Genomic DNA, 17686 nt, shown 5'->3' on the forward strand with positions numbered 1-17686 from the left:
TAAATTAGATAATGCACTCTATATGAACAAGGGATATACACTTATAAGGAAAGTCTACATCATTTAGATAAGTGCTAACAGCCGCTGCTCAGTGTTAGTTTCTTTAGAAAGATACATGCTAACAGTAAACTTCAAAATATTTACTTCAGATTTTTCAAGAAAGGCTGTGGCTTGCCCAAAAGCATAACTTTTATCAGCATCTTTCAAGCCTGCCAAATCACATTGCCTATTTGGCCAATTCAGTGTGCATAATATTAATTTACTGTGTGCCACAAAGGTAGTATGCCTTAACTGTTATTAGGGGAAAGCATAATATATTTGATTTCCCTTTATGAGTCTCACATTGCTTATAATTCAGTAGGGCTACCACATTTTCTGGGCAGGCTATCAAATAGGATGTTGTAATGATTTGCTTGACTAGTAGAGTAGATGAAAAAGTATCAGTTCTGTCTGTAGCTGTTCTATTTTTGAATTTCAAATTTGCACAGTTTGAAACTATTCCTCTGTGATTCTCCTTAAAAAATAGATTCTTTTAAATTTTAAAGAGTTAAATATGTTATACAAAATCATTTAGGGTAATGGTTAGAACAGGGTTAGAAATTAAGAGAACAAAAGAGAAGTTTTGATTTAAGCTGAATATGCTAAGGAAGGGACTGTAGAACAATGAGAGTTTTGGTTTGATAAAAGGAAAACATAGGTTTTACTTGTAACCGACATCTTGGGGATATTTGACTGCCTCAATTCTTTGTCTGCATTGCTACTCCTTTGTAGCCCACAGAGATGTTGAGATGTTTTCTGCTTCATAAAATGTTACTTGACAAAATTATCTTTGGAATAATCCACTTATACTTAGAGGATAGGTGTGGACTCAGAACCTATCAGCAGACTTCCTGTTTACAGCATTATCATGGATTCCTTGAATGACTGGTTGAGTTCTCATTCTGTACACTAAATTCTTAAAACTTTATCTTCTATATACCACCAAAAAGGAATCTTATCATTGTAGATTTTATATATTGGGGTTTCTTTTTTCAACAAATATTTATTGAGCAATTTCTAGGTGTCAGGCATGTTTTAGGTACTTAGTGCCTACCAATGGACAGTACAGATAAAGATGTCTGCTTTGGTGAAGCTTATATTCTACTGGGGGAGACAGACAGAAAACAATAAATACAGTAAGTAAATAATGTACTATGTTAGAAGTTGATACATCCTATAGAAAAAGGAAGAAACAGAACAGCATGAAGAGTTTTAGTAGTGCTGGGGTAAGGAGGGGAAGGCCTCTATGTTAGAGTGGCAAGGGTTACTCATTGACCATGTGAAAGTAGTTGGCCAAGTAGAGACTGAAGGAAGAGCATTCCAGCCAGCAGGGATGGGAAGTGCAAAAGCTGAAAGCTGAAGTAGTCCTTGTGAGTTTGGGAAATAGTGAAGAGGTCAGTGTAGCCAGAGTGGAATAAGTGAGGAAGAGAGTAGAAAGGGAATTGGTGAGAGAAGGAGTGCAGTCCAGGAGTGCATATGGCTTTTCTCTGGAAGACATGGGGAACCATTGCTAACCAGAGGAATGGCATGAAATGACTTCCATTTTAAAAGGATCATTCAGGCTGCTGGGTGAAAACAGATGGAAGGGGTCAAAGGTGGATGGAGGGAGACCTGTTAATGAGGTGCTACAGTTAATCAGCTGAGAAATGATGATCATGACTTAGACCAGAGTGGGTGCAGTAGAGGAAGTGAGAGAAGGTAGAAGTATGGATTTATTTTGAAGTAGAGCCAATGGGATTTCCTGATAGGTTGGAATAGGATTTTGAGAGAAAGAGGAGTCCACAGTGAGTCTAAGGTTAAGCAGGTTGTTTTTTGCTTTGTGTTTTGCTTTCTTTTGTTTTAGTAAGGTGGAGAGGAAGAGGGTCCAGGCATATGAATTTTAAGATGTCTGTCAGATATCCAAGCACAGATGCCAAATAGGCAGTCAGATACTTAAGTCTAAGTTCTGAAAGTAAAGTCTAGAGTTAAAATGTAAATTGACAAGTTGTTAGCACATAAACATTGATTAAAACTATTGGTTGGAGTAAGATCACCAAGGGAGTGAGTATAGATAGAGAACTTCTTGAATGAGTTTCATGTATTTCATGCTGTTTACTCAGTGGGCCAATAAAGGTAATACTCCCTTGTCCCAAAGAACTCATGGTTTGTATTTGACCACACATCTTCACAAGTCCAGGAGGTGCTCTCTACATAGACTATAATGTCTGGAAATGAATACCACAATGTCTGGTAGGGAGTAGGAGAGAAGTGTAGAGAGACAGTTACATATTTCTATATATTACTAGCCATAATTTAGTATGATAAATGGTATTATTGGTATATGTAATAGAACTGTAATATAACATAATTGATAATGTAAAATATTATATAACTGTAATGGAATATATAATGGAATGGTGTATATATAATGCTATCTTTCATAGGGAAAGATAACAGTGAATTGACCTGGTGATAAGAAGGCAGAGTAAATTTAGAATACTCTGTTCTCTAATGTTTCTTAGAGCAGATTAATGTATAATAACATTGTTTATAGTTAAAATTAAGACCTTTAACTGAAAGATCACTCAACACTGGCCTTTAATAATCTGTTTGAGTCTACTTTCAGGCACCTAGTTTGTCTTCCACATTCTCCCATCCTATTGCTAAAAAGGTTACTGGAAAAAAAAAAAAAAAGGTTACCGAAGCCCATTGCAACACTGTTCATGAGTGAGAGCAGCAGGGGCAAGCCAGGAAGGCAGGCACAGGAATACATTCTAGGTTTCTGTACTTTCAGATTCCATTAGGGGTCAGTAGGGGTGGTTTATGTCCTGTGGTCATCAGTCCATCAATGTAGCAGGACAGTCTCCATTGTCCCCTCTCTGTGACCCAGGATGTAAAGGGGTAGGGAAAAAAAGTCTTTTGCTTTATGTTGTAAGCATTTAGATCTCTAAAATGAAAAATAACCATCCCATCATTTCTGGGAAGTGATTCCTTCTATGTGATTTTTCTATCCCAGCTCTCAGGAAAAAGGCTATCATTGAGATGAGATATCTATTGGTGATCATGGGCAAGTAAGTGAAAACTGTAGAAACTGCCTCCTGGGAATAGATCCATGGATATATTTAATTTTTAAGTCTCTCTACCTCACAGAAATCAGCTTTGTGACCAAGGACAAGTAATTTCAAATATAAAGCACACTCAAACTACAGATGAATTACAATTTTACTTTAAAATTGTTAAATATGTGTCTGTGTTTTCTGTCATTTGTTTTATGAGCACCATGATATAGTTCCTTGAAGAAAGTTGGCAATTTGGAATAAAAGTAAAGGTTTATGCAAGACTAGAATCGATACAGGACTTAAATAGCAATATTTTGCATGGTAAACAGCAGGACTAAATCCCTGGGCCTGAAAGTTTTATGCAAATTGCTATTCTCTGCTCAGTGTCTTCCCTTTACCTGGGAGACCCTTCTCAATGTGTCGTACCTGTGCCCACCTTTGAAGTCCTTCAGCCTTTCGGGCACCCTTCATAGTGATTCAGGCTAAGTCCCCAGCACCTGGCACAGCACCTAGCATGCACACAGCCCTCTTTACATACCAGCTGAACATCTGAGCATGTGTTAAACAATATTGCAGTTTTGTATTCAAGTACTTAATGCACTTTATTTCATGTCATTTTTACCAATATCTCTTGTTCTTATTTGCTTATTTGTATAATACTCAAACTAATGAAATAAATAGCTGCCAGTTCAGTTTATCTTGAGAATTACCTGAAATAATGGCAGGGGCAGTAACCCTAATCAGCTTTAATTTATTTATTCAACAAATTTTTATTGAGCTTATTGAGTGCCAGCCATCATGCAAAGTGATGGGATGCAAAGATGAATAAGGCAGGTGGAGTGTCTGTCCCCCTGGAGCTTCTAGGCAAGAAAAGAGACAGTTGCAGTGCTGTGTAATAACACAAGTTCAGGGCACCGTGGGAGCACAGTGAAGGGCACCCTTATCAGTGAGATTCAGGTTCAGGTACAATGGCACAAAACTCAAACAGCAGTAGTTAAAAAAAATGGACATTTTTCTCCAACATGAATGCCTGGAGGTAGATAGATCATATCTCCACAATGTTAAAGACTGCTTCTGTCTTGCTGTGTTGTGTGCCCTCCGTGCCCAAAGTCACTTCATTGTCCAACATAGCTGCTCCAGCCCTGGGTTCGCATTCCATCAGTAGGAAAAAGGAAAAGAGGAAAGGAACAGCCTCCCTACTTTTAAAAGACTTCTCAGAAGCTCAAGTACTCAAGTATGCAAACCGCTTTCATTTATGTCCCATTGGCCAGAACTTGGTCACACGGTAATGCCTACCAAAAAGGGAGGCTGTGAAATGCAGTATTTATTCTGGGCAGCCAGGAAGAAGAAGAGGAAATGAATACTAGGGGACAACTAACAATCTTTGCCTGGGATTTCTGGTAAGATGGTTGCCCAAATTGAGATCTGAACGTAAGTAGGATTCTCAGAAGAAGTACGTATGTGTGTCTTTACGGAACAGCATTTTAGAGGAAAGGAAAAGTCCAGAGAAATGAACACTGAGAAGAAACTGTTCTTTCACCAGGCATGATTAAATCACTGCATGATACTGTCTGTACTCTTCTTAGGAAAAGAGACGGGCTCAGGTTAAATCAGGGGAAGAGGATGAGGTCGATGGTCAGTGCAGTTTTGTGGTTCAGTAGGACAAGAGTCCTATTCAGGAAAAAAAAAATGGAGGCTGGGAAAAGGTTTGTGACAAGATCGTGTTAGTCCTTTTCCAGCAATACTGGCTCAGGTGAAGTCATGTATGTAAGCCAGTTCAAAGAAGGGATCATTTAGGGGAAATCTCAGGGTAAGGTTCAGGGACCAGCTAGCCTGTACCTTTCTGTGCTCATGACTGGGTCACATTACCAGTTTCATTTGAATCTTACAGAAATGGTCATAGTCACTGAAGTGGCATGGATCTGTAGGAACAATGAAAACATTTACAGTATGATAAATTCGCGGTATCGGTCTACTTTGGGCTTTCTTAATTTTCATAAATTCTGGCATTATAAAATTAGTCTTTTATCTAACTTAAGTAAGTCTTATAGCAATTCTTGCTAGCTTGTTATTTTGATAAATAAGTGGTGGCCTCAAAAATAACAAATGGAATATTTTGAACTTCCTTATATATAGCATGTTATTTGGGAAAATGTACTTTTTTTATATGTTTTTCTAATTATTTTCTTACTGTATTTTGGTTAAGTTTTGATTCTGCTTTTTATCCACACAATGATTAGAAGATACAAATAGTCCAATCCATTTAAAAATAAACATGTCTTGGGGAGCCTGAATGGCTCAGTCGGTTAAGAGTCCGACTTCAGTTCAGGTGATGATCTCACAGTTCGTGGGTTCGAGCCCTGTGTCAGGCTCTGTGCTGACAGCTAACTCAGAGCCTGGAGCCTGCTTCAGATTCTGTATTTCCCTCTCTGACCCTCCACTGCTCACGCTGTCTCTCTCTCTCTCTCAGAAATAAAAACATTTTTAAAAATTAAAATAAATAAATCAACATGTCTTGAAGATATTTTATCTCTAGACTGCCTATTTTTCTGGTTTTAAGATCAAACACAAAATTTAATTTTAAAAACAACCAGAAAGAGTTATAAGGAAAGCTCTGGTCTAAATCTATAATTATTAAGGTTCTCACTTTTTTTCATATTTCTTCTCAAATATCATGAAGCTATAAGCTTTTTTTTTTCAAGGAAATTGGTTCTATGGTTGATAGTTAGAAATACCATTTTTGTATTATGCATTGGTAGAAGAGTTTGAACCTTTTCATTTAGTGTTCATCTGTGGCTGGTGAGTTTAATAAATGCTAAGTTGTGAGAGTAAGCCTTCTAGGTCTCATTTGTTTTTGGACTCATGTGTCTTGAGTTGGCAATTAGGATGACGTACCAATTTCAAAGTCATCGTCTTGCCTATGTTAAACTTTCAGTGTTATGAGAAAAGAGAAATTATTAAAATCTGTGTCCTCTAACTTTTTATTTAGATAGTGACTTCATCCTAGATAATAGAATTGCTAAATAGTACACAGTGCAATTCAGTTTCCAGAGCTCACGTCTAGGCCTATGGCAACATAATTCATCTTGTTCTACTTTTGTGGTTATCTCCATCAATAATAATCAGAGTCTCATAGCCCCTAGCTACCCAGTAGAGGACAACAAATAGCCATTCTTACCCTGATGCAATCTGGATTTAACTCTGAACTCCGATTGAAAATCAGAACTTCCCTATCATTGCCAACATATCTATTCTTTCTGCTTATGATGCATTTTGCTGCTCACTTGAATTCTTCAACATCACTTGTTTTGATTAAAAACGACAATGAATGAACAACCAAGAGATTCTGGACTAAACACATAACATTTGATAATTTAAGTCATACTTTCCATTTGGCCAAGTTACAATTCAGCAGTTCATTTTATAGATGGGCATTAAGTCTTTCAGACTTACAGGTGCATGGGCCATCAGGCCATCTATGCTGTGATGAGAGATGGTGCTTTTACTGGGAACCAAAGGGTAGGGGTTGGAGCCTCAGTGCTCATGTGTTTGCAGTGAATATGTGATTGGGAGCAGTGCAAGGATTATTAGACATATTATTAGATTGTTGGGAGAACATGTTAAGCTGCTAATATCTAATTTCTTCTTAATATCCCTCAATATGGGGCGCCTGGGTGGCTCGGTCAGTTGAGCATCTGACTCTTGATCTCAGCTCAGATCTTGATCTCAGGATCATGAGTTCAAGCCCTGTGTTGGGCTTCACTCTGGGCATGGAGCCTACTTAAAAAAATAAAATAAGATAGGGGTTCTTGTGTGGCTCAGTCAGTTAAGCATCCAACTCTTGATTTTGGTTCAGGTCATGATCTCATTGTTTGTGAGTTTGAACTCCACTTCAGGCTCGGTGCTCACAGAGCACAGTCTGCTTGGAATTATTTCTCCCTCTCTCTCTGCCCCTCCCCTACTTGTGCTCATGCTCTCTTTCAAAAATAAACTTTAAAATAAAATGAAATTAATTAATTAATTAATTAATAAAATAAAATAAAAAAGAAGTACCTGGGTGACTCAGTCAGTTAAACATCTGACTTCGACCTAGGTCATGGTCTCCCGATTCCTGAGTTCAAGCCCCGCATTAGGCTCTGTGCTGACCGCCCAGAGCCTGGAACCTGTTTCAGATTCTGTGTCTCCTTATCTCTCTGCCCCTCCCCTGCTCATGCTCTGTCTCTCTCTCTCAAATATGAATAAACATTAAAAAATTTAAAAACTAAATACAATAAAATCAAATCCCTGAAAATGTCTTCAATGAACATGGAATATATTAAGAGTAAGAAAAAACAACCAAGGAGCTATTTTTAATATGATTTATTGTCAAATTGGCTTACATACAACACCCAGTGCTTATCCCAACAAGTGCCTTCCTCAATACCCATCATCCATTGTCCCCACCCCCACCCACCTGCCATACACCCTCAGCTTGTTCTCTGTATTTAAGAATCTCCTGTGGTTTGCCTCCCTCCCTCTCTGTTTGTATCTTTTTTCCCCTTCTTTTCCCCCATGGTCTTTTGTTTAGTTTCTCAAGATCCGCATATGAGTGAAAACATGTCCTTCTCTGACTGACTTATTCTTTCACTCAGCATAATATTTTCCAGTTCCATCCATGTTGCTGCAAATGGCATGATTTCATTCTTTCTCATTGCCAAGTAGTATTCCATTGTATATATAAACCACATCTTTTTTATCCATTCATCAGTTGATGGATATTTAGGCTCTTCCCATAATTTGGCTACTGTTGAAAGTACTGCTATAACATTGGGGCACATGTTCCCTATGCATTAGCGCTCAAGGAGTTGGTTTTTTTTATTTTTTATTTTTATATTTTTATTTCTTTTATAGTTTATTGTCAAGTTGGTTTCCACATAACACCCAGTGCTCATCCCAACAAGTACCCTCTTCTATGCCCATCACTCTCCTTCCCCTCTCCCCCACCCTCATAACCCCTCAGTTTGTTCAAGGAGATATTTTTTTAGAATATCTTTCACTTTCACCTTATGGCCTGTAAGATGAATTACAAGTACCTGAGCATGAATCTGACCCTGACCTATACACTTACAGCCCCGTCTCTTGCCATGTTCTGCCTTCAAACTCAGCTACTGGATTGCTTATCTTGTTCTTTCTTCTTTCCTTATTTTTGCATGCAGTGTCTCCCACATGCCTGATGCTCATTCTGACCTCTTCCGGCCTCGAATCCCTTTTCCACCTTGAATCCCTTTTCCACCTCTCACCCAACTCCAGGCTGGACCAGGGGCTTCTCTCTTCTGTGTTTCCATAAACTCTGGACATTGCACCTCCTCCCATGCATTCTTGTTTGTTCTTGTGCATCCATTCCCCTCACTAGACTGTATCCTCAATGCCAAGCACATAAAAGATAACCACTGTTAAGTTTATTGGATACAATGAATGTTTCAGTGCATACTAGAGGTTAGAAAATAATTTTAAGTAACCAGAAAACTGTAATAATTCAATGTAGTATCTACTTACTACCAGAAATGCCCATTAGCAAACAGGAAACAAGGACAATTTTGCAAATAGGTATACATAAACGTGAATAGATTCTCTGAATTCTGCTAGTTTTAATAAGTTGTTGGGATTGATAGATCCTGTGGTAAATTTTTTGAGAGATGCACCAACAGTGCTATTTGGTGTTTAACATGTTGCTTCTTTTCTAATGCCACGTTACTGGGAGAAACTGTGTCTTTGCTTTGCTAAACTGACTCTGAATATCTTACTACCTTATGCTCATGAGATGCTCATAAGTGCACTTAATAGAAGTGCAATGCTTGATAAGAACTATATTTTATAAGTCTCAGTTTCCAGGGTAAATCCTATTTATGGAATCAGAGCTTTAGCCTCTTCTAGCTAATAAGATAATCTTTAATTTAGAATTATAAGTAAAGCATATAGTACCTTAAAGGTACAATAGACCATTTAACTTTTCCCTTTACAGGTAAGGGACTCATGCCCCCAGAGGGAATTTTCATTCCCCAAAGGCAGTGGAATAAGAACTCTGGTCACCTGATTCTTACTTCATGGTGAATGTGAATTTTAAAGCTAGAGGAAATGTACTGAGACTTTCCTGGTTGCAAGGAAGAAACTCACCCACGCAATTCTGAGTAACAGATCTTATTCTGAAGTTAAGTGCTCAGTGGCTTTGCCATTGCGCCTAGTGATTATGTTGCCTCTAATGCCTTACCTCTTTCTCCTCCCGTCTCTAGGCAATGAGACTGACTGGGTCAGTGATTTGGTTACCAGCCACTAAAGAGCATTCCTTCTGGGAAACCTGTGGTACAGGCATTAATATTGAATCCTATTAGTTTTAGCTAAAGTAAGATAGTTGTTTTGGGTCAATACATAGGCAAAAGTCTTTGTAAACTGTATAGACATCTATGGAAGGAAAGCAAACTTCAAGTAAGTGTAGACCTTTACCTGGACCTTACCAGTATAGGGAGTAAAAGACATTTGTATATATAAATATGGAGTGGGGAAAGTGAACTAAATCACAGCTAAGCTCAAACTGAGTTACTTTGCAAATGGAAAGAGTGGTAAGTGGTCTGCTCTTAAGAAACCGCCCACAAATACTATGGCTTTTGGGCAAATCAACCAACAATATCAACCTCTGTTTGCTTATCTTCAAGTAAAGATGATGATAATACATACTCACCTTGCTTAGTAATTGTGCATCAGTGATACTGTGTGTTAAATGGCCATCACTATGTAGAGTCTGCAAGTAAGGTAACTGTTATGATTATTACTACTACAATACTATAACTACTGCTGTCATTATTTTTACTACTGCTAGTATATAATACTACTTTTAGTGTTACTGTTGTTATGTGCCACTAGTTCGTAATTGAGCAGTCTTCTCCACTCAGTTAGACAACAGGAGGGCTTTACAAGTGATTTGCAAGAAGGTATAGAACTTCTAAGTGTGCATTGGTTATGAGGTTTTTATGAGGTTACCACATACTTCTTAGCTGTGAGATCTTAGATGAGTTATTAACCTTATATGCCTCAATGATCTCATCTGTAAAATGGGAGTAATAATACCCGCTACACAGCAAGGTCTTATGAAGATTAAATGAGATAAACTATGCACTGCTTAGAATACTGTCTAGCATGCAATGAACACTTAATATATAATCTCTATTAAGCTATTAATGTATTAAATACACATTGGATTCTCATGCCTACCCAGGGAGATAAGAAGTATCATTATCTTTATTTCATGCACGCTGAGACTGAGGCTATGATTCGTCATGTTAGCGAGTGGCAGTGGGAGAAGTGCTGAAAGCAAGATTCTCTCCCTTCTTTCTTTCTTTTCTTTTCTCCATTCCTTTGACATATATTTGTTTCTTGGACTACACAATAATTCCCGCCTAGATGATTGGAATCAGACATCTGATTCCTTTTCCATTTTCTTTCCCCTACAGCCCCACCTCCACGCTATGCCAGAGCACTTACACTCTGGGCTTTTGCTACTAGTCTCTAACTACTAACTTTATTTCCAAAGCCCCAAATTTTATTTGAATCTTCATACTTGAGAAATCAATGGGGTCAAGGAAAAAAGAACCAGTGTTTACATAAGTGTTTACTGGACTTTTCTTTATCATCTTTCAGGTCTTGTAGAAATTTGCCTGATGCACCCCCTCGATGTGGTGAAAACCAGGTAAGGTTCTGCATGAACAAGTTTTATTGACTTTGGCTGATATCCAAATTAAGATCTGTCAGAACACTAAATGCTAGAACTTGTCCTAGGCCAATAGCTTCTCCCAATAATGGCATTTATATTTACTTCTTAAGGAAAATGCTATTTGACAGATAAAATGTGAACAGGGAAAAGCATTTTTGGATAGAGGTCATCAGAAGGTATATGATATTTTACTGCCTTCACATGACAACCATTAGATATGATTTGTGGCTAAGCTGGTAAGCAAGGTAAACTTATCAAAATGAGGTAAAAACTAAACTTTAGGGAATTATGACAGCAGACTTTCATTAGGCATTGCATATAACAGATTGCTACTTAATAACCAGCAATTTGATGTGAGACTCCAAAATTTCAAGTAAACTTCTTATGGAATTTATTCCTACAACTGTTTGCCAATGCAAAATGCCATATTTCTAGGAAAATCCATTTGCTCTTAAAGGGACATACAAATCAGGGCAATATATTAAATCTATTTGCCAAGTGAAAAAAATTCATAGGGGTTTTACTATCATCTAGAGCATTTTTTTAGAAGTTAAATCTATGGCTGAATTACTTAGCTCTCTGTGTTTTTAAATTAGAAACTGTTAGTTTAGTGAAAGTTTCCATTTATTTGCATTGTGTCAAACCCAAGAACACCAAACCTAGGTTGGAGCTCAATAGCAAACAGTGCCATTCAGCCAACAATGGTGGTCAAACGAACCCTCACTCGCGAAGTTAGAAAATACTTGAAGAGTCAGGCTGATCACTGAATGAACATGTTGCTTAATTTCCCTAAAGAGGCAGCAGAATCCTAAGCTGGCTACTAAAAGCAAGGCTGTGACATCCAAATAATAATTACATTTTTAAATGAGAGAAGATGAGAATTTGGCCCCTGTCTTAGTTCGGGCAGCTATAACAAAATACTGTAGATATTTATTATAGTTCTGGGGCTGGAAGTCCAAGATCAAAGTGCTAGTCCATTTGGTTCTTGGTGAGGGCTCTCTTCCCGACTTGTAAATAGCCACCTCCTTCCTGTATCTTCACTTGAGGGAGAGAGGCAGCTCTGATGTCTCTCCCTCTACTTATCAGAGCACTAACCCCATCATTGGCGTTCCACTTAGTCTAACCTCATGACATCACCTAAACCTAACTACCTCCCTAAAGGGCCCATTTCCAAATACCATCACACTGGGGTTAAGGGTCCAGTATATGAATCTGAGGGGGCACAAACATTCAGTCCATAACAGCCTCAAGTCACCAAACCCAAACAGAGAAAGAAAACCACAAATCACATTCAAATGTAAAATTGCATGAACTCCCTGGTCCATCTTTTTACAGGGTTCAGAAACAGAAAGCAAAACTCACTGGGATTTCCTTCTTAGATTGTATGCCAACCTTTGAAAAGCCAGAATATTGTTGCTAGCCTCACTGAGGAATAAATTGTTTTTTTAAGGGTAATTTCCTAAATTAGTGAAGTGTTCAAATGAGCACAGAGGAGACATAAAAATGATTTAAATAAGACATGATATTGAAATTATGGTTACTCATTCATTCACACAATCATTCATTAATTTACTTATTAAGTATTTAGTGCATGTGGGTTCCAAGTGAGCTCTGTCCCAAAGAGCTCTCAGTCTGATGAGTTAGTAGGAATTTCACAATAAGTTTCAAAAATTATGTTATCTCATGGTACTGGCTTTGGATAGAATACTTCTTAAAATGGATGTGCCAAGTAACTGGGGCTTTACATCTTTGTTACATAGATATTTTGAAAATGACATTCATTGATTGGAAGTAGTCATATACTCTTGTCTAAATTCAGAGGGAGGGGAAAATATAATTCTTCCAGGTGCCCTGAAGAAGGGAATTCAATATGGGATGATATTTGACCTGCATAACAATAAAACGTATATTGAATAAAGACACAGTCTTAGGGTAAACTGAAAGTCCAATGCAACTGACCTTGCAACAGAAGTAGAATATGCAAAGATTGGTAGCCTAGCTCACTGGGTACTAACACAGAAGTGATAGGGAATAGACAGGACAGACTAAATTGCTTCACTATTATATTGTACAGGAGATGACTACATTTCTAAATAAGATAAACTGTAAACTGTAAGAGATAATATGTGAAACCATGCAACATTGGTCATTTTAACAGGTCATTTTCCTTAATGACATCAAGGGCACTGTATTCTAAATTGCTGTAGGCATTGTCAAAGTGGGGGATGCAATACACCACGCCAAACCTCACTTCCTTCACAGTGTTTCTGTGAGCTGTTTTTGCTTATCCTTGGATATTATTACTTGAAGGGTATACCCTGAATTAACCTGAGTATGGAAAAGGCTCATTTTCAATGATATCTCATGTGCAGAAGGATTGGAAACTAGGGGTGCCTGGGTGGCTTAGTCGGTAGAGCGTCCGACTTTCGCTTGGGTCATGATCTTGCGGTTCGTGGGTTCGAGCCCCGCGTCGGGCTCTTTGCTGACTGCCAGCTCAGAGCCTGGAGCCTGTTTCGGTCTGTGACTCCCTCTCTCTCTGGCCCTCCCCTGCTCCCGCTGTCTCTCTCTCTCTCTCTCCTAGAAATAAATAAAAAACATTAAAAAAAAAAAAAAAAGAAGGATTGGAAACTAAATGTTTACTTCTTGGAGTTTAATCTTTTCTTTTTGGATTCTATGTCTGTCTAATTCTTTTCATTGTGGGATGAAAAATAATAGATTCTAAAAATATGATTCTAGGGGCGCCTGGGTGGCTTAGTCGGTTAAGCGTCCGACTTTCGCTTAGGTCATGATCTCGCGGTTCGTGGGTTCGAGCCCCGCGTNCTGAGCCCAAGGGCCAGCTTACAAGGGTGGAAGCTGGAACCATCGTAGATCTGTCTAGCGGTAGCTGGAGCCTCAGCCATTGCCAAGTTCACTACCTGAGGCAGGCAGGCAGGGAGAAAAATCCTCTCCTTTCTCCTTTCTCCCCAATCTTCAGTCTCCCACCAGTGCTTCTATTTGCTAAACCATGGAAGCCTACGAAGCCCAGCCTAGCAAAAGGCAGTCTTTTTGCATCACAAAGCAGAGCAGAACAAGGACAAACAAGAAATAGATCTGAAGGGGCGCCTGGGTGGCTCAGTTGGTTAAGTGTCCGACTTCAGCTCAGGTCATGATCTCACCGTCCGTGGGTTCAAGCCCTGCATTGGGTTCTGTGCTGACAACTCAGATCCTGGAGCCTGTTTCAGATTCTGTGTTTGCCTCTCTCTCTGCCCTTCCCCTGCTCATTCTCTGTCTCAAAAATAAATAAGAAAATTTTTTTAATTAAAAAAAAAAAAGAAATGGATCTGAAGACAAACAGAACCAGGACTGAAAAACTGTCACTTTAGTGAGGTTTGGAGAAAGAGATGCCATAAGTGTGTGTTTTCCTTTTTTTTTTTTTTTGAGATGTAATTGACATAACATTATGTTAGTATTAGGTATATAACATAATAATTTGTATATATTGTAAAATGATCACCCCAATAAGTCTAGCTAGCATCCATAACACCATACATAGTTACAAATTTGTGTTCTTGTGCTGAGAACTTTTAAGATCTACTCTCTTAGCAACTTTCAGATATGCAATACAGTACTATTAACTATAGTCATCATGATACTTATTACATCCCCAGGACTTATTTATTTTATAACTGGAAGTTTGTACCTTTTGACCCACTTTACCCATTTCACCCACCCCCTACCCCCAGGCTCTGGCAACCACCAATCTGTTCTTTTTACCTATAAATTTCATTTTTTCTCTTTTTCTTTTTTAATCTTTTTTTCGATTTCACATGTAAGTAAGGTCATATGGTATTTTTCTCTGACTTATTTCATTTAGCATAATGCCCTCAAGGTCCATCCACATTGTCACAAGTGGCAGGATGTTCTTTTTTTTAATGACTGAATAATATTCGGTTGTATATAGTGTATACAATTTCTTTACCCATTCATCCCTTGATGGGCACTTAAGTTGCAAGCATGCATTTTTAATTTAGTATCTTTACTAAGAACTCACTCTGCATTTTAAAAGATTGTCAAAAGTTATAATTAATAAATTTTTTATGAAGGGATTTTAGGCACTGTGGCACCTGGCTTAATATAAGAACTACATATTCTGCCTCATAGAAGTGTTGCTCCAGGGACAGACCTAACATTAGCTTAGGCTAGCCACACGACAACTGCTTTGTTGTAAGCGCCCCCACCTTATTTTAGCTGAGGAGATTTGGCTGAGATACTATTATATACATGGCACTTAGGTAGAATCAAGGTCTCTTTTGAGATTCTTCCCAGATATAGGCCTATACACTATTTTATGGTTCTTGTATACTTATATACAAAGAAGTTTGTCTACAGTTGTGGGTTGGCCTTCTGGTTAGTAACACATAACTATAAATGACAAAAGACTCTATGCCCTTGTATAATTAGGAAGACTACAGTTAGTTTCTGGCTTTGTATTCTCCAAGGATTCAAATAAAATAATCACAAACAATAAAATAATCATCTCTCTCATATTGTCTCTCATTCTCTCTCTCTCTCTCTCTCTCTCTCTCCTTCTTTCCCTCTCTCCCTTCAGCTTTCCTTTTCCTACATAGGCTTCCTTTGGGGGTAGGATGCTTCTCTCACTTGGCACCAGATGGCCCCAGCAGCTTCAAGCTTACGTGGGCCTTGGTGTTTGTGCGTACTCTCTCTGAGACAGGATAACCTGTCAGTTAAGGAGTCTGGCTCTAGAGTTAGGAAAGCGTGGGTTCAAATCCCAATTCTTCACTTACTATCTGTGTAACGTCAGATAAGTCACTAAACTTCCCTGTGCCTGAGTTTCCTAAGCTTTAAATGGGAACAATAGTGGTATGTACATTATTGTGAGAAATGAATGAGGATATACATATATGGTATTTATATATGCATATATGCTTATATGGATATATATATATACATATAAAGTGCATATGTGCGTGTGTACACACACACACACACGCACATGCACACACACACATACGGCATTTAATACTGTATCAGCAAAGGAAAGGGGACTACAAAGACAAATAGAGTTTGTAAGGTAGTCAGGGAAACATGAGGGAGAATAAAAAGTGTGGGAGAGGGGAAATGTTTAATATGGAATCAGGCGGTTTCAAGTTTCCAAGCCGGAAGGCTTGTGTTATATGAGCACTACATTTAAATCTTTTCTCAGAGGGGTGTTTGCAAGTAGATAGTCCTTCTGGGTCTGAGGGCAGGAGAGCATCAGTTTCATCTGTGCGTTCCTGTTGACATCATTCCACATATCATTTTAGGGCTATGTGCTGACATTATTTAGGACCGTGTGCCACAGCCAGCATCATGCCTGGCCTCTAGGAGCTGTGCTGTTGTCATTAAGAAACATAAAATTTCATAAAAGAGGTGGGAAGTAAGAATCTGTTGAAATAAAAGAGGAGAAATTTCTTGATGGAAGGCAGGCAAAAACCTCTTGGGCTTGTAGTGGAGTTCCAGAGGCTGGATTAGGGAAGAGTGAGGTGAGAAGGTTTCCATCCAGCAGGTGTGCCTAAATGAAAGCTGGGTAAGCTGGACTCACAGGGAATGGAAGGTCCCCCAGAGAGCACATGTGACAAACTTTGAGCTGGAAAGCAAAATGCTGGGCTTCATCTAGGACAGCGCTGGCTAATCAAAATAAAATTCCTGACACATGTATGATTTTAAGTTTTCTAATAGTCACATTTTTAAAAATAACAGGAAACCAGGGCACCTGGGTGGCTCAGTTGGTTAAGCGTCCAACTTCCACTCAGGTCATGTTCTCACGGTTCGTGAGTTCAAGCCCAGCCATCAGGCTCTGTGCTGACAGCTAGCTCAGAGCCTGGAGCCTGTTTTGTATTCTGTGTGTCTCTCTCTCTCTGACCCTCCCCCACTCATGGTGTCTCTCTCTCTCATAAATAAATAAACTTAAAAAAAATTGAAAGACATAACAAGAAACAGGTAAAATTAGTTTTAACAATGTATCTGGTTTAACCTCATGTATCCAAAACATTGTCATAGCAACAAGCTTATCAATTTAAAAATTTAATGAGATATTTTAGTCTTTTTTAAAAAATAATTTCCCCAAAGTTATACATGTACTTTTTTTAAGTTTATTTGTTTGTTTTGAGGGAGATTGAGAGAGAGAGAGAGAGAGAGAGAGCCCGAGCAGGGGAGGGGCAGAGCGAGAGGGAAACAGAGAATCCCAATCCCGGTGCAGGGCTCAAACCCACGAACCATGAGATCATGACCTGAGCTAAAACCAAGAGTCAGACACTTAACAGACTGAGCCACTCAGGCGCCCTTACATTCCATTTTTAAATACTTAATCCTTGAAATCTGGTGCATATTTTAACACTTAGAGCACATCTAAATACTGACAGTCTCATTTCAAATGCTCTATAGCCACATGGGGCTAGTGGCAACTGGATTGGATAACATGGGCCTGGAATGCAATGGGAAAGGAATTTTTTAAGGGGAAAGAGAGGTGGTCCAGCAGTTCCTCAGTAAGAAGAATACTTTTGCTCAGAATGCATTGACAGTTGCAAATAAGCAGGGTCCTCAGTGAAAGGGAATTTCACTACATACACATTTGATGGTTTGTACCTGTGTGGAGAAAGTGGCAATCAGAATCTCCAAAGATTTATCCACATCACAGTCTGAGGGGATTTTAGCTCACATCCCTTTCACACTTTTATTCCCAGGAAGGCAAGTGGTTCGTTGTGCTTCAGGAAGAGAGCATTATTGAGGTGTTCATTCTGTTTGGCCCCCAGTGATTTTTAATCACTTTTGTTCCATTTTTGAACGTGGCATAAATCAGGTGCAAACTAAATAAATTACTGATCCT

The 17686-nt window shown here is 38.6% G+C and overlaps 1 protein-coding gene across 1 annotated transcript in view; it reads left to right on the forward strand.

The window, feature by feature from the left end:
* The window catches only part of SLC25A21 (solute carrier family 25 member 21), a 485884-nt gene that overhangs the window by 270988 nt on the left and 197210 nt on the right, over positions 1 to 17686 (forward strand). The window contains 1 exon segment of the mRNA XM_077769239.1: positions 10749 to 10797. Within this exon segment, the coding sequence (XP_077625365.1) occupies positions 10749 to 10797 (49 nt within the window).

This window comes from Crocuta crocuta, unplaced genomic scaffold, assembly GCF_008692635.1.
Source record: "Crocuta crocuta isolate KB4526 unplaced genomic scaffold, BGI_CrCroc_1.0 scaffold65, whole genome shotgun sequence".
Lineage (NCBI taxonomy): Eukaryota > Metazoa > Chordata > Mammalia > Carnivora > Hyaenidae > Crocuta > Crocuta crocuta.